The sequence below is a fragment of the Carassius auratus genome, unplaced genomic scaffold (assembly GCF_003368295.1).
Source record: "Carassius auratus strain Wakin unplaced genomic scaffold, ASM336829v1 scaf_tig00011564, whole genome shotgun sequence".
NCBI classification, from domain to species: domain Eukaryota; kingdom Metazoa; phylum Chordata; class Actinopteri; order Cypriniformes; family Cyprinidae; genus Carassius; species Carassius auratus.
The window spans coordinates 48,239-73,384 of NW_020524217.1; the positions used below are offsets into that span (position 1 = coordinate 48,239).

At 40.3% G+C, this 25,146-nt stretch overlaps 1 protein-coding gene across 1 annotated transcript in view; it reads right to left on the bottom strand.

Annotated features, from left to right (window-relative positions):
• LOC113073182 (NACHT, LRR and PYD domains-containing protein 3-like) overlaps positions 1–25,146 on the bottom strand; it is a 71,364-nt gene that overhangs the window by 40,459 nt on the left and 5,759 nt on the right. Inside the window, exons 2-5 of the mRNA XM_026246060.1 lie at positions 7,896–8,177; positions 7,710–7,751; positions 4,355–6,161; positions 4,039–4,209 (exon numbers count right to left, since the gene is read on the bottom strand). Of these exons, the coding sequence (XP_026101845.1) occupies positions 4,039–4,209; positions 4,355–6,161; positions 7,710–7,751; positions 7,896–8,160 (2,285 nt within the window). The 5' untranslated portion in view covers positions 8,161–8,177. The remainder of the gene's footprint in view (positions 1–4,038; positions 4,210–4,354; positions 6,162–7,709; positions 7,752–7,895; positions 8,178–25,146) is intronic.

The window sequence follows — 25,146 nt, forward strand, 5'->3', positions numbered from 1 at the left end:
TTCTATTCCTCATGTGTTCCATGTCCCTGTTAATTTAGTCATGCCATCCACCGGTGTTTCCCCAATTATCCTCGGGGAATTATAAGCCTTGTCCTTTCAGTTCTGTTTTTTCGGGTCTCCTCACTTGTGACTAAATCACTGACTTACGTGTGTCTATCGCTGTGCTCCATGAATGGTATATATTAAAAGCCTTATTCCGTTTATCCTCGACTCCGTATTCCTTCAGGCAGCGAAAACCGTGACACAGTGAAGCCTCGGAGACCCATGCGCTGTGAGGTGGGAACAGAGGACTCCGCTTGGTCTTAAAGCCTTCCGCAAACATCCACGATAACAAATAACAATGATTTTCGGAAAATAATTATTAATTATTAATTGATGATTTGTTATTATTATTATGATCTTGTGAAAATAATAATATGGGCTGCGAGAATATAATGAATACAAAGAGTAGTGCTGCTGAGTGCAGGCATGTTTCAGCCCAGTAACACACCGTTCCTCACAGCCAAAACACAGACCGAATTCTGTTCAGCTGGAGGGGGTTGGGTTTTTGGGGTTAGTTATGTGTGGCTTGTGGGGGTCAAGATGAAGGTGTGAATTGCTCTTTCATATGGACATTGTCTTATGAGGCTTTCAAAGTTGCTGAACTGGTTTATATAGGACTGTTGTTTTGGTTAAGACAAAAAAATGGTCTGTCCCCACGTAAGATTTTTCTAGTTCTAGTCATTCATTTGTTATATTCAACTAATCAGAGGTTTATATTAAATTTACATAATCAAATCTCTTAATATATTCCGCGCTCAAGCACATGCATTAAGTTTGCCACAAAGTACATGCAGAAGTAGCCTAATAATTGTGAAAAATGAGACAAATGTTTTCTTGTCTGCTGCGAGATGAAATTCACAGTGCTGGCTCTCTCCGACAGAGAAATGCAACATTCACAGATTGTTGAATGTTGAATATTAATGCGCCATGTCATTAATGTGAATTAATAATTTTGGACCCACTTTATATTAAGTGGCCTTAACTACTATGTACTTACATTTTAATTAATAATTTAGTACGATGTACTTATTGTGTACATATATGTTTTTACATTGTACTTATATTTAAAAAAAACTACATGTAATTACATCTGTATTTAATTTCTGTAATTACATTTATAATTACACTGTTAACCCATACTTTACACCTTAACCCACCCTTAAACTTCCCCATACCTTCAACCCTCTCCCTAACCTTACCCCCATCCCACCTAAACAGCAGCAAAAGTGTTTTACAATACAATATGGACACAATAAGTACATTGTACTTATTTTTTTATGTAAGTACATAGTAGTTAAGGCCACCTAATATAAAGTGAGACCATAATTTTTGCACAAATACTTGCATATGAATATTAATTCACATTTTGCATTACAAAGAAAATTATTTTTTACATGCAATTTTCCAAAATGAAACCAAACAAGATTTGTAATGAAGATAAAATAAATAAGAATAAAAGCTGCACATCTACCATCACACATGCAGTGCAAATCTTGCACATATTTTACACACCTGCATTTAAATGCAGTTGCATTTTTTATTTTCATTAAATAATATGAAAGCAAGTAGGGCTGGGTGATAAATCGATTTTATCAATTAACTCGAATTTGTAATTTACATAAATTTGTTTGAATGAAAATTGGTTTTCTTTTTAAAGGTCCCGTTTTACGCGCTTTTTTGAAGCTTTGATTGTGTTTACAATGTGCAATATAACATGTGTTCATGTTTCGCGTGTAAAAAAACAGTATTTTTCACACAATTCACCTATCTGTATACTGCTGTTTTCACTGTCACAAAAACGGGCTGATGTCTTCCTTATTCTATAAAGCCTCTCCTTCAGAAATACGTAACGGGTTCTGATTGGGCCAGTGGTTCCTGTGTTGTGATTCGACAGCAGCTGAGAGCAGGCTGCCCTCCTGGTAACGCGATTGGGCTAGAACGCACGTACTGGAGATGTATTTATAGTCATAGGAGGAGCGTTTTTACTGACGAGATGCGCATGAAAACCGCATTTGTTTTTTTGCACAGTCCTAACATCTAGTTAACAAAGCTAAACAGCGTTGCCCTTTGTGTAATAAGTTACAGAAACTGTTAAACGCACCAACTTAAATAATAAAATACACTTACCGGTTGTGGTCCATAAACAACGCCTTCTCCAGACAAAGAGGGAACTGCTCCATCTTTCAAGAATAATCTTTGTGCAAGTCCAGCATTAAACTGATTGAGATTGAGAAAGTTGTCCTCAGCAAGCTGTCCTCAGCAAAATGAGCTGCACATAGTTTTACATGTGCATTATAATTTTCGGGAACCGGGTTAAACATAAATTGTAACCATTAATCTCAAAGTACAGCGTTCCTGGGAAGCCCAAACAAAGATGATTGGACTCAAAGATGAAAAAAAACATCGTTTCAACAACATGGCGACAAACACAAACAGCTCTTCCTCCTTCTCCGTCGGAGCGCAACAAGGCCAAGCCCCCCTGTTTTTGAATTCATGTGGGCGGTGGTTAGTCAAAAAAACTGTTTTAGTGACGTTATTACTGCAGGAACTAGAGGGCTGTAGTCCAAACGGGTTGTTTTTTGTAGGCGAATTCTGTTAAATCAAATAGCTCGCTTGGCATTGAACTTTGAGCTTTAGAATTTTACAGATATTATTTATACTCTAACAACAACATTACACACTAACTAAAGTTTAAAACATGGAATCATAAAGAAGGGGACCTTTAACATCAACCAATGCACCACTCAGGCTCCCGTAGTTCAGAGTGGCTCAACCCTCGCCCGAGTCTGACAGAGACACACTGCCGAGCAAAGGATGAGCGGAGCGGTGTGATTCTGACTGGAGCCTCCATCACGAGTACAATTCATGCCATAAGCCTGAAATGTAACTGCATATTCAGCAAGAATTCATGTTATATACAATGTTGTGTCATAATGTTATTGTTGTTTCACTTCCTTCTTTTATCTCAGTTTACAATTACATTCATTTTGCAATCTGTCTCTTTGCGCCACGTGGCGGTAGTTTGGCAAATGATTTTAACACGCGACTGACTTGCAGTTAACCGAGTCGGTAATACCCATATAGGTTGCCAACCCACTGTAACAAACCACTGTAAAGACTAGATACATTGGAAGCAATACATAATTGTAAAAAACCTTTGAAGATTTTTTTTTCTTTTTGTAATGCAGATTTTTCATCAGGCTGTCACTTCTAGTTGGATGTGTGGACTCGAATGCCATAGCTAGCATGATCGATCATAAAATCAGTAGCCTACTAACACTTCGCAATTAAATCCATTTCCTACCTTTTCTTGTAACCCAATAAAATCAATCCATGCATTCTGAGTATTATTTCCATTTGTTGGTGTTCACATCAATCCACAAATCATTCTGTGGTCATGTGGCTATTTGGTATGGCTATATGTTCTTTTAATATTTAAGGCCATTTCATACAAATAAATAAAATCAACTATGCTATGTCTACCATTCTTTTACTTTACTAAGCATAGCAAATAAACTGGTATCCATGGTATCCACTCAAGTTTAACTTTTAGTCTGCTTGTTACAATAAAAAAAAGTTATTACAGTCATATTACTTAATGCAATACCCTATATGAGACAGCCCATAATCACTATATTTTATACAGGTATCACTATGAGGATTTTTTAAATGGTAATCAGCAACCAATTATTGATAATATGGAAGCTACTGCCTTTTGCTTTGGTGTGACTTTTAACGTTTTGCAGACAATACAAAGGCAGTGCACATTAACTTCTAAATTGGGGGGGGTCAAGTTTGAGGTCACAATTTTTTCACGTATGAGATAATTTTTATTACTAAAACATTGAATTAATTAATTTAATAAAAAAAAACTTTATTAATTTTGCTCAGTTTCACACTTTACCGAGGTCTTTTGCCTTTGTAGGGCAGTATAGTTAAGAAACACCTATTCATCCACATATTTAATCAGTGATTCAGTGAATGTGAATGTCATACCTTAGTATGTTCAGTTGACAGTGTGAACTCTTCAGGCCATCAGACAGCAGCTTCACTCCTGAATCCTGCAGGTGATTGCTGCTCAGGTCCAGCTCTGTCAGACGAGAGTTTGATTGTAGAGCAGAAGACACTGTTTCACAGCATGTTTCATCAAAACAACAACTGTGAAATCTGCCAAAAGAGAATGTTTAACCAGATTATTTTCTAATGTTCAGTCATTCTGCAATAATTTATTGTAGTCTTCATAATCTGGACATATAAAAATATGTAATTATTTGGTGATGTAGAACAAAACAGCAGTCAGTGAAATTATTACAAGGCTTTTCTGCAGCATCTCACAGCTGGAATAAGTCTCTTGTAGTCTGCTTGTTTTGACGTGAACCTCTTTGGGTTAAACTCTTCCAGCACCTTCTCCGACATCAGCAGTATGTAGGTCAACACTGTGCACATTGAAGATGAGAGGTCTCTTCCAGGATGTTCATCTGAACTGAGGTATGTCTGGATTTCATCATATAATGAATTATCTTTCAGTTCAAGTAAGCAGTAAAATAGGTTGACTGATGCTTCATTTGAGATGTCACCTTTTTGAATTTCTTTAATGTGTTCACATATTTGTGTGATGCTCTCTGTGGTGTCTTCAGTGTGTGTGATCAGGCCTTTGAGCCGTTTCTGACTGGATTCCAGTGAAATTCCCATCAGAAACCTCAGGAACAGGTCCAGATGTCCTCTCTTACTCTGCATGGCTTTATCAGTGGCTCGCTTTATTAAGTCTTGAAATGTGACATTTCTAAAGATGAAGTGAAGCATTTGTCTGGCTGTAGTTTCTGAATCTTTAAAGAAAAACAGAAGGTCTCGCATGTTCTTGTTCAGGTAGCAGATGAACACATGCAATGCAGCAAGAAACTCCTGAACACTCAGATGCACAAAGCAGAAGACCTTTGTCTTATAAAGTCCATCTTCCATCCTAAAGATTTCAGCGATCATTCCTGTGAACTCAGTGTCTTTACTCACATCAATACCACATTCTTTCAGATCTTTCTCATAGAACACAATGGTTTCCTTCTTCAGCTGTTTAAATGCTAGTTTGGCTAATTTCAGGATCATTTTTTTATTTGAACGCAAGAGCTTTGTACGTTGTCTTTGTTCTTTTTTATCATACTTCTGGCTCTTTGTGTTCATCTGTATCCGCAGGAAGTGAATGTACATTTCAGTGAGTGTTGTGCTGATGTTTTCTGTATTATTCTTGATGAGAATATCCTGAAGTACTGTGGCTGTGATCCAACAGAACACAGGAATATGGCACATGATGTAAAGACTGCGAGACATCTTAATGTGTGAGATGATTCTGGAGGCTTGAGTCTCATCTTTGATTCTCTTTCTGAAGTACTCCTCCCTCTGTTGGTCAGTGAATCCTCTCACCTCTGTGAACAAACCTACATACCGAGGAGGGATCTGATTGGCTGCTGCTGGTCGTGATGTCACCCACACAAGAGCTGATGGTAGCAGTTTCTTTTTGACCAGACTTGTAAACAGTACATCTACAGATGATTTTTTCTCAACATTGTTCAAAGATCCACTATTAAAATTTAGAGCCAAGCGACTCTCATCAAGTCCATCGAATATAAATGTTATCTTAAGTTCTTCATATAACTTTGATTTCTCCATTTCCTCCAGTTCAGGATAAAATTCCAGCAGAATCTCGTGGAGACTGAAATTTTCATTTGACATTAAGTTGATCTCTCTGAATGGAAGCAGGAAGACACAGTCTATATCCTGATTGGTGTTTCCTTCTGCCCAGTCCAGGATGAACTTGTGCACAGAGACAGTTTTTCCGATGCCAGCAACTCCCTTGGTCAGCACAATCTTCTCCTCATTGTTTTTCCTCAGTTCCGCAAATATATCATTGCATTTTATTAGTTTGTCCATTGTTTTATTTTTCTTGAAAGCATCATCAATCTTCAGAATCTCATGTTCCTGATTTACATCTTTCATATCTCCCTCTGTGATGAACAGTTCTGTGTACACAGTTTCAAGATCCATGTCGTTTTCTTTGTTGCCCTCAAAAATAAATTTTGCTTTCTTCTTCATGTTGTTTTTGTGAGTTTTCAAGAAGTTTTTCAGTTCTATAATTATAAACAAATACATTAGACTGATAAACCATTAAACAAATTGAATATTTTTTTTTCATCAGGATGATCAGCATTATTAATAACTAATGTAAATTCATACTGCTGAAAACAGCACAGACCATCCCAAAAAATTTGGTTTCAATTTAAAAATTTCTGAATATGTTTTATGTGCTTTAGATGTGATTGAGATCATCTCTAGGCAATGCTGCCTAATGTTGTTAAAAGCTGATGATTCATTTAGCACATCACATCAGTTTGTGAGGCTTTATTATTATTAAAAGGTTTTGACTTGCTTAAATGAACTTTCCATGTGTGACTGTAATCATGGATCGATGATAGTGAGAGTGCCAGATGACTGGTGTCAGTGCCACCCATTGGTCAACATTAATGGTAACACTTTATTTTATGGATCAATTCTCTCTTTTAACTAATTGCTTATTATCATGCACATTACTTACATATTAACAGATTATTAGTAATTATAAATCACATATTAATGCCTTATTCTCAGAAATTAAAAACGTCACGATTCCTAAATTTATTAGTATCGATACTTCAAAGAATGACTGTGTTCCTGATTTGTAAGAGACATATTTCATGTTGGTGTGTGCGCAACACATGCTTCCAGTGCCTCCCTATGGACGTCTGTGTTTTTTCTCCTCACGCAAGCAGCAAAAAAAGCACTACAGCGAGATGGCTGCATTAGTGGCTTTACTAAAGGGTTGGAAAAAAACCCGACCCACGCATCACTAGGCTGCATGTGCAAGCAAAATTGATACTTTGGCCGCCAGTCCACGACTGGTAGAAAAAGATGACGCAAATTAAAGCTTACTGGCTGAGTTTTCTCCTCTAAAAAAAAAAATTGCAAAACTGACAGAATAAGTTACGATATCTGAGATATTGCTGCTAAATTTTATTTATGTATTTTTTTTACTTGAATGTTCCAAAACATTGTTTAATATAATCGCTGTTCATATTTTTATTCAAATTTCAGAATCAAGATAAATGTATTACTCATATGTTTCTTATGATAACTGAGATAATGTTGCTTAATTTATTCTTTCTTTACCTTGAATGTCAGTGCTCTAATTTATTTTTTATATTTCATATTTTGTTCAAATGTTTAATATATCTGCTGTTCATTTATTTGTGTGTTATATGATTAGAATGTTTTCCCGGTTTTAAAATAAAGCACAGAAATTATATTTGAGAGTGTATTTTCCCTTTTCAGCAAAAGTATTGGAAAAGTATCGAAATCGCAATTCTTGACTAGGTATCGGTATCGAAACAATAATTTTGGTATCGTGACAACACTACTATTAATAAGCAGCAATTTGGGAGTTTGTTCAGGGAAAATTCTTAGTTAATAATCAATATGTCTTGGTTATTCAAAAGTGTTACCAGATGGTCTTCTGTTTGAAGTTTATTTGTATAAGATTTGCAGCTGATGTCACTGGCCCCGTAATTGCTGCTTGCAGTTATATTTTATCTTGTTATTTAAAGACAGCGATTGATATTTACTCCAGATATGTTGTGAATTACCTCCAACAGGGACAGATGCCTTTGTATTGTCCTCAACCTGAGCTGTGTGAGAGAGAAAGAGATAATTAATCACTGGGAAACATTTATCACACAATCACATCAGCAGAGCGACCAAAGAGGAAAAGAGTTTTAAGTCAAACCATCACACTTGTAATCACGTTGCAGTCACAGTGAATTAAATGTTACCTTGCTTGTGTTCATTCTCTAGCTGATCAGCCAGATCATTTTGCTTCATCTTTCTCAGGATGTCCACCATGATCTTCACAGCTCCATGTGGTCCATAACATGCCACCATTTTTTCCACTGTGTCGAATATTTCTGCTCTTTCCATATCAGACTTTGATATAAACTTAAGATGTGCATTCATTAAGCGCCAATGAAACTCTTTCAGTTCAGCTTCTACCAAGTCCTTCAGTGAGTCCACGAGCAGCTCCTTAACAGATGCCATCATCCTTCACCAATTCACAGCTGCAGGACAAGAAAAAGATCAAAGTACATTCACTCTTAACATGTGGATCTAAGTGCTCAAATCATCAGTTTTTCCAGACTTGAGATGAGTAAGACCATGTGGAGAATCACTGTCTGCCATCAACAGGCCCACACACAACATATCTGATATACCAGTAAAATAATAGACAAATTACAGATAAAAAACAGAGAGACAAACAACACTGAAAATTAGGGATGCACCGAAATGAAAATTCTTGGCCGAAACCGAAAACCGAAAAAGAGAAAACCAAGGCCGAAAACCGAAACCGAAACACCGAAATAAATTATGCCAATTATTAGTACCATTGCATTTATTGCTATGACCGTGTACTAACTTTACTAAAATTAAGACATTGCAATTGCATAAATTAATATGAAAGTTTCAAAGATAATTACAATTACATAACTTATAAAAAAAAAAACATAAAAATACATAATTACAAATGATGTAAATATTTATTAAGCACATTGCAACAATGCACAGTGTAAAATAAAATTCAAACTAAAAATTTATCCCACTCGTGTATATTTAATAATAATGTACAGGCCTACTGGCCTGCAGAAAGGTTTTAAAATGAACAGTTCTCTCATAAAAACAAAGTGCATTTAGGTGAAGTGTATTTGAAATTTTTCTATGTAGGACTAGAAAGTGCATTACTTCTCCAGTTGGCAAGACTGTTATCACTTCTGGGGATGGGGACTTCAGACAGATAACCATCTAGCTGTTGAGCAGTTGAGCTTGTCATCTGCCTGACATTTGAGAAATATTTGAGAGAGTGTATTTAAATAGGGCCAGGGCATAAATAAACATTTCTATCAAATTAAAGCAGAAATCTAGCAGAAAATCTAGCATAAATATGGCTACAATCTGATATTATGTATGTATATATGTTTGTGTGTGTGTATAAGAATGATCTGTCTCCTGCGCTTGGCGCTTCTCTGTCTCCACGCGGGTTCTCTGCATCCAGCGCGGCCTGGATCATTTCTCGTGCGCGCTGCCTTATTTCCGCATCCAAGTAATGGTCATTATAACGTGGATCAAGCACATTCGCGATGAAGTGCAGAGGATCCGAAAAGATCTCAGTGAGACGTGTGCTAACAGACTCTATAAGTACTTTTCTTTGTTTTTACTTCTTGGTCCGTCTCAATCTCTTTGTTAGGAGACGCTTTAGTGCTGCGAATAAAGGAATAAGAAGAGAGAGTGTTCTCACTGTTGTTAAGTGAATGTCGCGTGGAGCTTGTGGTCTGCGCTATGCTGGTGCACGTGCAGGTCGCGGTTTCTGTTTGCGTCATCACAACATTTCGGCCGTGTTGTTTCGGTGATAAAAGTCTATCGGCCGAAAACCGAAAAGGCCATTTTCGGTCGAAAAATTTTGGTGGCCGAAATTTCGGTGCATCCCTACTGAAAATAGATAAACAGAGTAGTGATGCACTGGTCATGATTTCTCATGGCTGTTTTCACTATTTCAAAATCTAATGCTACTCATTCCTTTCTCAACCTCATGGCACTGACTGAGACTTTGATCAAACCTGAAGACACTGCCACTCCCGCACCCCTCTTCAATAATTTCACTTGTTCCCACACTCCTCGTATGACTGGGAGGGGTGGAGGAAATGGTCTCCTTTCATCAAAAGAATGGAAATTTGGTCTGCAACCAACACCTACAGGTAACGGTTCATTTGAATCACATGCCATTACTGTAACCCACCCAGTTAAAATCCACTTTGTGGTCATTTATCATCCCCCAGGTCAGTTGGGAGACTTCTTGGAGAAGTTGGATGTGCTGCTATCAAACTTTCCTGAAGATGGTACTCCTCTGGTACTGCTTGGTGACTTCAACATCTACCTAGATAAAACCCAGGCTGCTGACTTCAACACCGTTCGCCTCATTTGACCTCAAGCAAGTGTCTACTACAATGACTCACAAATCAGGTAACCAACTGGACCTCATCAACATGCGCTGTTGCTCTGTGGACAACTCTTCAGTTGCTCCACTGCACACCTCAGACCACTTCCTCATTACTGCTAACCTAGCACTTACTCCTGAAGCGGCACACACTCCAGCACAGGTCACCTTTCAGCGGAACCTACGCTTCAGCGGAATCCTCACTTCCTTCACTCTTTCAGTTTTCAGCTCTGGACATGAACAGTGCTACGGACACTCTTTGCTCCACTCTAACCTCTTGGTTGAACAATTTTTGCCCACTGACTGTCATCTAGACCAGCATGCACCACCCCATCTGCCCCCTGTCTGTCCGAGGTTCTCCATGAACATCATTCTAAACTCAGGGCTGCAGAGAGGAAATGGCATAAATCAAGAAACTCTACCGACCTCAGAGTGTATCAGTCTCTTCTCTCTTGCTTCTCTGCAAATGTCTTCACTGCTAAAACATCCTACTACCACAACAAAATTAACAACTGTTGAGATGCTTGGAAACTCTTCAAAATTTTCTCTTCTCTTCTTAATCTGGCTCCACCTTCTTCTCCATCAACTCGACTTTGCAGTTTTCTTCAGAAATAAGACAAGAACCATCATTGACCAATTCTCCACACCGCAGACTGAGGATAACTTCACAATGACCTATGCACACTCTCTCTCCTCATGACTTTTCTTATCACTGCTATGCTGATGACACCCAACTCTACTTCCCATTCCAACCAGATGACCCGACAGGTAGCTACTTGCATTTTAGCCTGTGTGAGTGACATTTCTAGCTGGATGAATGACCATCACCTTCAGCTCAACCTTACTAAGACAGAACTCCTTATGATTCCAGCTAACCCATAGTTTCATCACAAATTCTCTATACAGCTGGGTTCGTCAACCATGACTTCTTCCAGGACAGCCAGAAACCTAGGAGTTGAGATGGATCATCAGTTAAGCTTCACAGACCACATTGCTACAACAACCCGGTCTTGCAGATTTGCCTAATACAACATTAAGAAGATTGGTCCCTTCCTGTCAGAGCAAGCCACCAAACTTCCTGTCCAAGCTCTTGTTCTCTCCAGACTGGACTTCTGTAATGCTCTCCTGGTGGGCCTTCCTGCATGTACCATCAAGCCTTTGCAACTGATCCAGAATGCAGGAGCCAGGGTTGTCTTGAATGAGCCAAAAAAAAGCTCGCGTTACTCCCCTCCTCATCAGGTTACACTGGCTACCAGTAGCCGCTCGCATCAAATTCAAGGTACTGATCCTTGTCTACAATACGACCACTGGCACAGCACCAAGATACCTAAACTCACTGGTTCAATCTTATGTGCCTGTTGTAGTACACAAGCATTGGACTCTAGACCACTTTTTGATGCATTTGTACTCGGTCTTGTTGGTCTCGGACATTTTCAAGACCAGTCAAGACCATAACTGGAAATATCACTAAATTGCCAGTTTTTGTTGTCTAATTTTTTGTTAACATCCTTGCTTTTATTGAATGTAAAACGTACTGATTCAAATCCAAGCAATAACATGACTCATTGGTCATTGCTAAATACAGTATTGTTCAAAATAATAGCAGTACAATGTGGCTAACCAGAATAATCAAGGTTTTTAGTATATTTTTTATTGCTACGTGGCAAACAAGTTACCAGTAGGTTCAGTAGATTGTCAGAAAACAAACAAGACCCAGCATTCATGATATGCACGCTCTTAAGGCTGTGCAATTGGGCAATTAGTTGAAAGGGGTGTGTTCAAAAAAATAGCAGTGTCTACCTTTGACTGTACAAACTCAAAACTATTTTGTACAAACATTTTTTTTTTCTGGGATTTAGCAATCCTGTGAATCACTAAACTAATATTTAGTTGTATGACCACAGTTTTTTAAAACTGCTTGACATCTGTGTGGCATGGAGTCAACCAACTTGTGGCACCTCTCAGCTGTTATTCCACTCCATGATTCTTTAACAACATTCCACAATTCATTCACATTTCTTGGTTTTGCTTCAGAAACAGCATTTTTGATATCACCCCACAAGTTCTCAATTGGATTAAGGTCTGGAGATTGGGCTGGCCACGCCATAACATTAATTTTGTTGGTTTGGAACCAAGACTTTGCCCGTTTACTAGTGTGTTTTGGGTCATTGTCTTGTTGAAACAACCATTTCAAGGGCATGTCCTCTTCAGCATAGGGCAACATGACCTCTTCAAGTATTTTAACATATGCAAACTGATCCATGATCCCTGGTATGCGATAAATAGGCCCAACACCATAGTAGGAGAAACATGCCCATATCATGATGCTTGCACCTCCATGCTTCACTGTCTTCACTGTGTACTGTGGCTTGAATTCAGAGTTTGGGGGTCGTCTCACAAACCGCCTGTGGCCCTTGGACCCAAAAAGAACAATTTTACTCTCATCAGTCCACAAAATGTTCCTCCATTTCTCTTTAGGCCAGTTGATGTGTTCTTTGGCAAATTGTAACCTCTTCTGCACATGCCTTTTTTTTAACAGAGGGACTTTGCGGGGGATTCTTGAAAATAGATTAGCTTCACACAGACGTCTTCTAACTGTCACAGTACTTACAGGTAACTCCAGACTGTCTTTGATCATCCTGGAGGTGATCATTGGCTGAGCCTTTGCCATTCTGGTTATTCTTCTATCCATTTTGATGGTTGTCTTCCGTTTTCTTCCACGTCTCTCTGGTTTTGCTCTCCATTTTAAGGCATTGGAGATCATTTTAGCTGAACAGCCTATCATTTTTTGCACCTCTTTATAGGTTTTCCCCTCTCTAATCAACTTTTTAATCAAAGTACGCTGTTCTTCTGAACAATGTCTTGAACGACCCATTTTCCTCAGCTTTCAAATGCATGTTCAACAAGTGTTGGCTTCATCCTTAAATAGGGGCCACCTGATTCACACCTGTTTCTTCACAAAATTGATGACCTCAGTGATTGAATGCCACACTGCTATTTTTTTGAACACACCCCTTTCAACTAATTCAACTAATTGCCCAATTGCACAGCCTTAAGAGCGTGCATATCATGAATGCTGGGTCTCATTTGTTTTCTAAGAATCTACTGAACCTACTGGTAACTTGTTTGCCACGTAGCAATAAAAAAATATACGAAAAACCTTGATTATTCTGGTTAGTCACATTGTACTGCTATTATTTTGAACAATACTGTATGTATTTTTGTTACGCTGTCACCCATCCCTGCCCCCTTTCACTCGTACTCCCAAGAAAGTGAGTTGTGGTTGTCTGGGAGCAAGAGAAGATGTCTGCAAAATCTTCAGTAATAAAATTCGGGCTACAAAAATCATAAAGAAAATATTTGTAAAACAACATCCAGAAGAAAGCATACAGCTTCTTGTAAATTCTGCAGTGCTTCGATTTCAGAGATGGTGGGGACTACGTCAAACTTTTATCGTCACTTGGAAAGGAAGCACAAAGAAAGATAAGCTAACGTTATGTGTAAGTGATGTTAGCAAAGCTAGCTAGCTAATGTTAGCAATCTGCCTCATACCAAAATATTTTACCCCTCACAAAAAGAGGTTTAAAATGTCAATATTAGCCATACATATAAATAGGGATGGGAATTGATACCGGTTCCACTCTAAGTTTTATGAACCATTGATATTGTACGCCCTCAACGTTAACGAGTCCTCTTTATCAATGCTCCTATTTCAAAGCGAATTTTTGTCAAGCCATAGTCTTATTTCATCGGTGAGCAATGTAGATTAACTGCTGTGCTTGTGACAGGGCACAACTGAAGAACAAGCAGAGAGAGAGCCCAGGTCTCTCTTTTAGAGGAGGCATTATAATGAGACCTCATTGTGCACGTTTAGATCACAGAATGTTAAGGTCTCTCATGTTTTGCCACTGCAGTTTTTTATTTTAGGTTTAGCATATGATCAAACTCTCCCAATTTAAAAGTTGTGTATTTTTATGTAGCTTTGATCTGTAAAAGAGAGAAACTTATGTCTTTAGTTCTTACTGTCGATGATTGTTTCGGAGCATCTACATTTTACATAGACTCACTGTATTCATATTCAGCTTTATGTCACAGGTCGGAGCGGACCACAGATGTCGGGAGTCTCGCCCCTCCCTAGTTTCCACCTCGAGGAGGTCCCAAGAACACCCCAATGACCAGACACACGAGAGAGTGGGTATAATAAAAAAAACTTTATTTAAATTATCTAAAAGGTGTGAAGGGAAGGGAAAAGGGAATCTAAAATCCACTTCTCGGGGCCAGAGAGTATAGGTCCGAGTCGCTTCTGACTCTGTCACGGGGACTCTCAGGTAAGCCTGTAGATGAATTGGTGTCCTTTCCTTCACGTGGCTCAACAGGGTTTTTCTCAGTAGTGCCTTTCTGTTTATCTTGCAGGAGAACCGTCGGTGGGGCCCTTCCAGTCCCTGCACGCAGAGTAAAGAGGGTAAGTAATTCTGAATAATTGGGTGGGGTGCGTACCTGACGCCGTTCGCCACGAGATTCTGGGTCCGCGGTTGGAAACGCCTGAAAGGTCCACAGGTAAGTATGCAGGTGAATATATTGGGGTCTTGGCCTTCGGTGTATAGGCAAGTATGCAAGAAAGATACACAATCCTTAACTCCGATTTTTGTCCCGGTAAACCCTACGGATGGAGTTTGCAGGTGAGCATGCAAGGGCGATACACTGGTATTTCACTCAGGGCGTACAGGTAGGTATGCAGAAGGACAACTGGGTCTTTACTTTAGACGTACAGGTGAGTACACAAGGGCAACTAGAGCTTGACTCTGGGCATACCAGTAAGTATACAAGTACAATACGCTGGCTCTTAGCTTTAGGCATACAGATGGGCTTACAGGGGCAACTGGAGCTTTGCTCTGGGCATGCAGGTGGGTATACAATGACAATACTGAATGGATACAACTCACAGACCCTCGAAGAAGTGGACGTCAGGCTTTAGCCCTTTTCAGCTCGGGGGTCTAGAGAGGGTGTATATGTCACGACAACTGTGGTCTTCCTCACCGGGGCAGACTTCCCAGACCAACACTCAACACGGTCACCTCCAACCGTGGAAACTCTCCCACAATGACTCAGAGCCTCAAGCTCAGACCTGTAGGACTGGTAACAGACAGACAGAGTTCCTTCACAAATTAACTTAGCTTCAGTGAATATATGGAGAAGAACGCACCACCTCTCGAATTTGACCAAGAGAGGATAGGAGTACAGATTGAAGTTGCTGCACGTTGGGCCTTCCACGGCCTCAGCTGGTGCCACCACGCTGGGTGACTTCAGGTAGGTTTGTGCCACCAGGTATGTACTTCAGGAATGACTCGAACGCTTCCCTCTCCTCTCTTCCAGACAACGGACCAGAGATCTAGACAGGGGCGAACCTCTGAAAGCACTCCACAAACAGGTATTCATTCACAAGGGCTACACAGCTGGATGTTCGTATAGCAGCCAACACTTCTCTCAGTCGTCGTTCCCCTACAATATGCACACTGTTCCTTACTTGCGATTGTTGACACGTGACCACTCGGCGGAGTAGGGGTCCAAAGCCACGAGTGGGCATATATATAAAAGACGGTCGTCTCACGACACCGGTGCACGTTCTTCCCCACAGGGTTTTCTCTCCCAGCCTAGAGGGTGATTAATGACGACATGACACAGCACGACACTGCAGACTTCAAGTGTACACACAGCAAAGAAAAGGACTCACCCACTGCACTCCACACACACAGTGAATTAGGGTCAAAACCACATAGGACCGGGGATTAGTTCCTGGACGTTGGGGGCACCGATGCAGCAGACGGCCAGAGGAAATGTCACAGCCACGACAAGGCACCAGACTCCTTTTTCGCTGGTTCCGGCTCACCCACCAATCCTATTACGGTGGGGCCGCTCACACTGGTCACAACTCACAAGAGGTATATGGATATTCCACACTTGCAAAATAACTGTTAACTCGATGAATATTTCCGTGTACTCACACTTTCATTAACACTGGATCTTTCCACTTCTCTTCCAGATAACCGACATCCGACACAACTGGCAGCACGATCTCCTTCCTGCAATCCTAGCAGATCTTCAATGTGTGTTAACTTCACCTCACACAATGCATCTGAACACAATGCTCCAATAAAGATATTCGTATACTCAGCCCTGTGTGTGTATCTCTCTTTGCCCAAGCTCCACAGTACACCATACACCCTCTTTCCAACTCGCTCCGTTGCACACACAATAACTAATGGGAATCACCAACCACTTCCTGTGTTTCTGATGCCCTATTTATGTGTCTCCTCTTCACCAAATTGCCCAATCAGTGATCGCCACGCTCAACTAGACACCTGTTCCCAATAACACGCCGATTTGGGTTCGTCGGCGTTCCCGGATGCGGCGGTGTTTGCGATATATGGTCCAGGCGGAACTAATCTTCCTCATTTTTGGTTCCGCCCCGTCACAGTCACTCCGTGACATCTACTTTTAATGCAGCGGAAAACCCTGGGTGAATGTTTAGATGTTGCTGTATAAATTGACTTTAAAGTTAATGTTTCAACCATTTAATATGTATCTTGGGGCTTTTTGCACACTGTAAAAGATGTTGGATATAATTTAAAGTTTTTAACATTATCCGATTACTTTCCTTTAAATTTGTCATTATTAGTGATAAGGTGTTGAGAGCATGTAGTTTCCAGTTAAGTGGTATATTTACACAGATTTTTAACATGTCTCTTAAAATTGTCCCACAAATCTGGATGTGCACATAGAAGCTTCTGAGTATCGATATATCGATACAGCAGCATCGATTTTGGTATCGATATTTTCTGCAAAGTATCGATAGTTAATTATATTTATCATTTCTTTATAACTAACACTTTTAGCAGTGTGTGCAGACCGATCGGGACAGTGTGTGTATGATATATAAAGAGAAGCTCTCGCGGACGCGGTGCTATGACGTTAACACCAATCGGTTTGCAGCTGTGCGCAGTGCAACGTGCCATTCACAATCACAACACAGCACAGCACAGCACAGCACACGTGGTCGCGACTCGCGCGAAAGATGGCAGAAAGCAGAAAACACAGCGTGGTGTGGTGCTACTTCTCTTCATCTGAAAAAAGTATTGCACGATGCAATATTTGTGATAAGAGAGTCACACATTGCAACAATACAAGCAACCTTTTTAAACACTTGAAAACAACACACCCTGAAACGTATAAAGAGGCTGAACAAAAACAAGCTGCCCAGTTTTCAGCTGCCCAGTCTCCCTCTGTCCAACAAAAGACGTTACAGGAGTTTACATGGAGGCAAACCTTATCCAGGTACAAAGACCACAGTCATTAACTTATTAAATGTACTCCCTGTCTCTGTCATAACCATTAGGTGAAAACGAATAAATATAAAGTGCCTATGTTTGTGTGGGGTGTCCTGATATTCCTTACATTAGGGACAAAACGCACAAGTAATACCAATACATTTTGACTTCCTGAGGAACTTTTAGGTCTCCATGAGGAAAGCAGCCTATAAATCATAAAGCATTGTTTTTTTGAAAATGTTGCAGTGAGTTTTCTGTGATGGGTAGGGGAATATGCTTTAACAGTACACACACACACACACATACATTATATATATATATATATATATATATATATATATATATATATATATATATATTAGGGGTGTAACGGTTCACAAAATTCACGGTTCGGTTCGATACGATACACTGATGTCACGGTTCGGTTCGGTTCGATACGTTTTAGATACAGCAAAATGTAAAAACATCTCAACTTTTCAGAATGCCGCAAGCGCACCGCGGGTCATGTGACAAGAACCAACCAATCAGCTTCATCCTTTCCCGTAACAACGTTGAGAGCTCAGCCAAGATGAAGGAACAGCTGATCATAGTTGTATATGGATTGCAATTTTGAAATAAATTCAGTAGCAGAGCTACTGCAAGCGATTTTTAGAGCTGCAAATCCATTTATCCTTCGCTGAAATTTCCGCGTCTCATGGAGAGAGCACGTCATTGTTGCTTAGCAAAGACAGACGCCTCATGAGCGCTTCTGCCCGAGCGCTTTGGAAAGGAGGAGAAAGACGCGCTTAGCGTTTTCCATGCGTTTTTAGGCACGATATGTGAACGGCCCCTAAGGCGCTCGCTCACTCAGCACGCGCTGAAGGCTCGTTGCAAAATGTCTAATGCATTTAACAGACCAGAAATATAAGATCCTAAAATAACCAACAGGTCTGGTGTTTGGGTTGGATTCCCTGTAAGCTATAGTGTCTAAATGCTGCAGGGATAGTTTGCTGCGTGCATGTTTCTCCTTTTTTTCGTCTTTTCCCAGATAGTACTGACGCATATATCCCAGATATTCCCGCTGGTTTTTTTTTTTTTTTTTTTTGTAATCCCGCTGGTGTACCCTGTCATGTTGCAGATGCGACATACCGTTGTTTTTTTATCCACCACTCTCTTGCCATCACCATTATAGCTTAAAGGGAATCCAAAGTGCACCCAAACACCAGACCTGTTGGTTATTGGAGGATCTTCTCATTTCTAGTCTGTTAAACGCATTGGCTATTTTGCAACGAGCCTTCAGCGCGTACTGAGTGAGCGAGCGCCTGCTGAGTAGCCTAACATAAACATATAAGATGGTGTTTTTTTCTTCTTCGGGAGTGTCAGGGGCGTTGCCTGTTACGTTGTTTGGGTTATTGGGCTACCTTGTTGAACGCATATCATTATATTTCTTTCTCTCTCTTTTTTTTTTTTTTCAAATATAATTAATTACTCCAACGAACCGTTCGGTATACATAATGCGTACCGCGTACCGAACCGAAAGCGTCGTACCGAACGGTTCAATACGAACACGCGTATCGTTACACCCCTAATATATATATATATATATATATATATATATATTAGGGGTGTAACAATACGCGTATTCGTATTGAACCGTTCGGTAAGAGGCTTTCGGTTCGATACGCGGTACGCATTATGTACCGAATGGTTCGTTGGACTAATTAATTCTATTTGGAAAAAAAAGTGAAATATAATGATATGCGTTCAACAAGGTAGCCCAATAACCCAAACGACGTAACAGGCAATGCCCCTGACACCCCCAAAGAAGAAAAAAACACCAACTTATATGCTCACTCACTCAGTACGCGCTGAAAGCGCGTTGCAAAATAGCCAATGCATTTAACAGACCAGAAATAGGAGATCCTCCAATAAACAACAGGTCTGGTGTTTGGGTGCACTTTGAATTCCCTGTAAGCTATAATGGTGATGGCAAGAGAGTGGTGGATAAAAAAACAATGGTATGTCGCATCTACATGACAATAGGGTAGACCAGCGGAAATAAAAAAAAAAAAAAAAAACACCAGAAGGAATACTTGAAACATGTCAACTCATTTACGCCGACATCACCTTATTGTGTCAGTATCTGGGAAAAGACAAAAAAGAGGAGAAACATACACGCAACAAACTATCCCCGCAGCATTAAGACCGACATTTACAACTGATTCAAACAGGGCAAAAGACATCACTTCGGCGATTGGTACATTTACGTTACATTTACATTATAGCCGCTGATATGAGACCTTATTATTTACCATTCATTCTATCATCACCATTATAGCTTACAGGGAATCCAAAGTGCACCCAAACACCAGACCTGTTGGTTATTGGAGGATCTTCTATTTCTGGTCTGTTAAATGCATTAGACATTTTGCAACGAGCCTTCAGCGCGTGCTGAGTGAGCGAGTGCCTTAGGGGCCGTTCACATATCATGCCTAAAAACGCGTAGAAAACACTAGGCGCGTCTTTCTCCTCCTTTCCAAAGCGCTCAGGCATAAGCGCCCCTGAGGCGTCTGCCTTTGCTAAGCAACAATGACGTGCTCTTTCCATGAAGACGCGGAAATTTCAGCAAAGGATAAATGGATTTGCAGCTCTAAAAATCGCTTGCAGTAGGCTAGCTCTGCTACTAAATTTAATTCAAAATTGCAATCCATATACAACTATGATCAGCTGTTGCTTCATCTTGGCTGAGCTTTCAACATTGTTACGGGAAAGGATGAAGCTGTTTGGTTAGTTCTTGTCACATGACCCGCAGTGGGCTTGCGGCATTCTGAAAAGTTGAGATGTTTTTACACTTTGCTGTATCTAAAACGTACCGAACCGTACCAAACCGAACCGTGACATCAGTGTATTGTATCGAACCGAACCATGAATTTTGTGAACCGTTACACCCCTAATATATATGACCCGTCACGGAAACCAGTGACACAAGTCGGCAGCATAACTTAGCAGTATTGGTATATTGGTATATAAAATAGCAGTATTGGTATATTTAAAAGCGAACATTTTGAGGTTTAAATCAGCTAGTTTGTCTGAGATTCTAGCAAGCAGTAGGGGCGTTTCATTGTCTGTCTGTATTTCCATACTGGATAAGCCGGCTTATGTTTCTTTTGTTATTGCCGCCGCCCTCCGAGGGACGCGTGGCCACTTAGTATGCAGCGTTCTGGCCGGCTCTAGCTGATATCAGAATTCAATGAAGATGTACGCCGCAAAGATGAACGCAGACGAGCTGAACCGTGGCCGTTACACCGAAAATGCTTTGAAGTACTTCTTTGACAAGCCGGATGCTTATAAACAAGCGCTCACTGATTCTGAAGACGATCTGAGTGACGATGAAAGCGGCATAATAAGACTGTATAATATCCCTAATCTACAACTGAGCGAAGATGACGACGAGGAAGAATGTATTGGACTGGCGTCAGACGAGTTGGACCGTAAGATATCAGAGGCTATATCGATAATAACATTTGATGGGGATAAAGACAGAGAAATGGGGAAAATCCGTAACATTTAGAGGCAAACAGACGCACAGTGCAAACTTCGGATCGGCAAGAATACTTTTGTTTATTATGGGGTGAGTTTTCATAAACATCAAAGTTTGTCGTTTTGTGTTCATTATAAGAACACACGTCATCTCATGTTTAGTCATGTTTAGACCTTCCCATATCTACCTATTGTTATTAGCTAGCTCATCGGTTATCACAGAATCCTGTTAAAAAAGTCCTAATGCTACACAATGAAATCAATTCACCAAGTTTTATGTAGAAAACCAGCAAATAACAAATAAAATTTGCATCAATATGTACTTTTTGTTTACATAAACATTAAAATAATAACATTAAAAATGATGGCCACATTTTAAAGATTAAAGATTATTTAATAAAAAGATCAAACTCACATATTTCAAAAAAGATAAATTACTGACATTTACAATGCACATTCTCCTTTATTATTAATAGTATGCGGTCCGATTTTTCCCGTTGTGTTTGTCGTTGCTATGCAGGAGTTATGGCTTATCTAAATGAGATGTAAATGAGCCCCATTGTCACAGAACTGCACAATCTTTAAAGGCTATTTTCTGCTTTTTGAGGTTTTTTGAGTGCCTACCTTCAAATGGCCACAACTTCTCCAAATATGATCCGATTTCCATGTTACACATCGTTGGAAAGCTTGGAGACTACACTTTCAGTCTGTGAATAACTCATGCCCCAGAACCGACTTGTGTCCCTACTTTCCGTGATTGGTCACATATATATATATATATTAGAGGTGGGCATAGATAATTTTTTTTTAATCTAGATTAATCTCACTGTGATCTTGAAATTAATCTAGATTAATCTAGATTAAAATGGCTCATTCGTATTCTGCCAAAGGCATTCAGAATATGTGTGTTACCCAAATAAAATTGTCAAACAGTAAGTCTTTAAGAGGTTTATCAAGATAGGTGGTGCATTAGAAAAGGGGCTCATCTCCTTTTTCCAAAATGCATCACAAAGTGCTTGAAAAAGCTGTAAACTAATTCCACATTGCACAAGGTGCAAACAACCTTACGCCTGTTTCACACCAATGTTTAAGTTTTTTTTTAAGTTTGTAGGTATCCAGGTACTGAAACCAAATAATTAAATGTAAAATAGCACTGGATAGTCTTCAATGTAAAAATGAAATATACAATCAAACCTACATTTATTGAGACACCTTCAACATTTCTCACATTATTACAGTTTTGCTATATATATATCAAAAATATATCTGGTGTCTGAATAATTTTTGGGTTGACTGTTAAAACTACAAATTCAGTCATTAGCAGTGAGTGATTTTCTTTTATTTTCTTGGATTAACATTACATTAGCCAGTGGCTAAATTAGGCGCGGTCACTTTAAGAGACGATGAACACATCCAATATAATAAACATCCCATTTTTCCCTCAACGGTTTACTTTAACTTAAGAAAATAACTGACAGTTTTTGAGCATAATTTCCAAGGTGGATATTTTGACATATTTTGTATGTATTTGTCGGCACAGGAGCAAAAATAAGCAAATTCGATGTTCAAGTGTTTTGAGACGCCTTTCTCTTCGCAGATGAGAGCTCGGTTCAGTGTCGCTGTCCATGATACGCGGCTCTCTCTCTCTCTCCGCACCGAACACAGCGAGCGAGTAACCGGCTACTCTGTTCAGCTTTTCAGCGTCTTGTGTTTGAATGCTTTAATGTTTAAATCGACGAGCGGTAAGGCGTATAAACGTGAAAAAGATAAGCTTTCATGACGATGCACAGCTGTGGCCCGTCAACTGTCCTGAGCATCTTTTTAGGCTGGCTTCAGCCAGTCGTTTATATAAAATATCAATAGCTTGCTTAGTATAGACCCAGCCGGTTAACGTCGGTTAACGCCGATAACGGCCCACCACTAATATATATATAATTCATTTATTTATTTATTTTTCATGGTTTTGTTTTTAATTTAACTACTATTTTTAGTATTTTGTTACAATTATTGATGAAATATGCTATATCTAACATTTTTTTTCTGGAAATCATCTTGCGACCCCTCCCTCGCCATCCTGATATATAAAATAAAATATGTGGGTGTAAGTGTGTGGTTGTCGTATGTGTAATGGAAAACATTGATCCTTTTCAGATGATTCCCAAAGAGCGCGAGACATCACAAGGAGTCTAGCCAAAATGATTGTTACTGACTTGCAACCAGTATCAATGGTTGAGGATGCAGGTTTCCATCATTTTATGAAGGTGGTTGATCCCCTATACAATATGCCGGGTAGGAAATCCTTGATCTCTAGTGAAATTCCAAAGCTCTAAAAGCAAGTCAAAACCACACTGAAAGACTCCGTAGAATCCGCAAGTAGTGTGGTTTTAACAAGTGACATGTGGACATCAAGAACAGTCTAAGCATATCTGACTGTTTCAGGACATTTCATTGACCACAATTGGCAGATGCAGGCTTGCATTCTTGAGACAGTCCATGTAGCTGTACAGCACACAGCACAAAATATAGCTGAGCTACTCAAAAAAATATCCAACGACTGGGGCATTACCAGCAAGGTCTTTGCTGTTATTACTGATAACGTAGCTAATATAGTTTCAGCTGTGTGGAAAACCCAATGGAAACACATTCCATGTTTTTCACACACCCTTAATTTGGTTGTGAAAGACGCTATTAAGGCTGAGGCAAATTTTGAATCCAACCTTGAGAAGTGTAGTGCTTTTGTTCGCTTCTTCCACCATAGCACCAAAGCATCTGACAAGCTTAAGGTACTGCAAACTCAGCAACAACTACCAGAGCACAAAGATCAGGTGACCAGGTGGAATTCGGTGTTCTACATGCTGGAGAGACTGACCGAGCAAAAAGAAGCTGTTACTACAGCACTTTGCCTTCTTGGGAGAAACGCAATGTGCTTGAATGATGACGAATGGTCCTGTATCAGCCAAGCCATTGAAGCCCTCAGGCCATTTGAACAGGCCACTAAGGAAGTTTCAGCAGAGCAGTATGTAACTCTTTCAAAAGTCATACCTCTGGTCTCTCTGTCACGCTGTCAGTCTCTGTTTTCCTGGGTGTTCCCTAGTGAGCTCACTTCTCCTTAGGCACTTCACCATAGGCACTATAATTCCTCTAGTCTGATCCTGTCTTAACAGTAATTGCACTCCAATTAATCGCACAGGTGCAGGAAATCTTTTGTCATTAGTGTCCCTATAAATACCTGTCTTTACCTGTTGTTTGTATGGAGTCCTTGCCCTTTGTGTGATATGTTCTCATCTCCCGAGACTTACCCCTGCCTTCTCGTTCCTCCGAGTTTTACATTCCGTTTCATCCGGTTTCCTCTTTTGTTTTATTTTGTTTGTCTCCCTAGACTGTTTATTTTGTATTACCCTTTTTGTTATTAAAGTCATACTTGAAATTGGATCTACCCTCTCCTTGTGTTTTCCTAAACACACATCATCACAGAAGGACTCCATCAACCAAGATCCAGCGGTATGTCTTTTCATGTCTCCTCCCCAACAAGCATGGTGGAGCGGAGGGAGAAATATTTAAAGTTGACCTCTTTCCACCAAGAGGGCAATGACGTGGATGCCATGGCACTGGTGTTTTGGTCTCTGGCCGAGGGCATGGGCTACAACGATGCGCCCTAAAGGATTATTTTAACACTGGATGACCTGGTTCCTCAGAAGGAACTGGATCAACTGGACACATTCGGTTTCTGGGAGTTTGTGTGCTACTTGCAGCATCGGGTTCCGTGGGATGCCCCAGCCACTCCTGTCTCTTCCGATAGGATGGCCGCCAGTCCAGAGCCACTGCCCAATATGGCCACCAGCCCAGCGTCACAGCACAAGGTGGTCGTCAGTCCAGCGCCACTGCCCAAGATGGCCGCCAGCCCAGTGCCACAGCACAAGATGGCCGTCAGCCCTGCGACACAACGCAAGATGGCTGCCAGTCCAGCGCCACCGCACAAGATGGCCGCCAGCTCATCACAACTGGCCAAGATGGCCGCCAGCTCATCGCCACTGGCCAAGATGGCCGCCAGCCCAGTGCCACAGCACAAAATGGCCGTCAGCCCAGCATCACAACGCAAGATGGCTGCCAGTCTAGCGCCACCGCACAAGATGGCCTCCAGCTCATCGCCACTGCCCAAGATGGCCGCCAGCCTATCGCCACTGGCCAAGGTGGCTG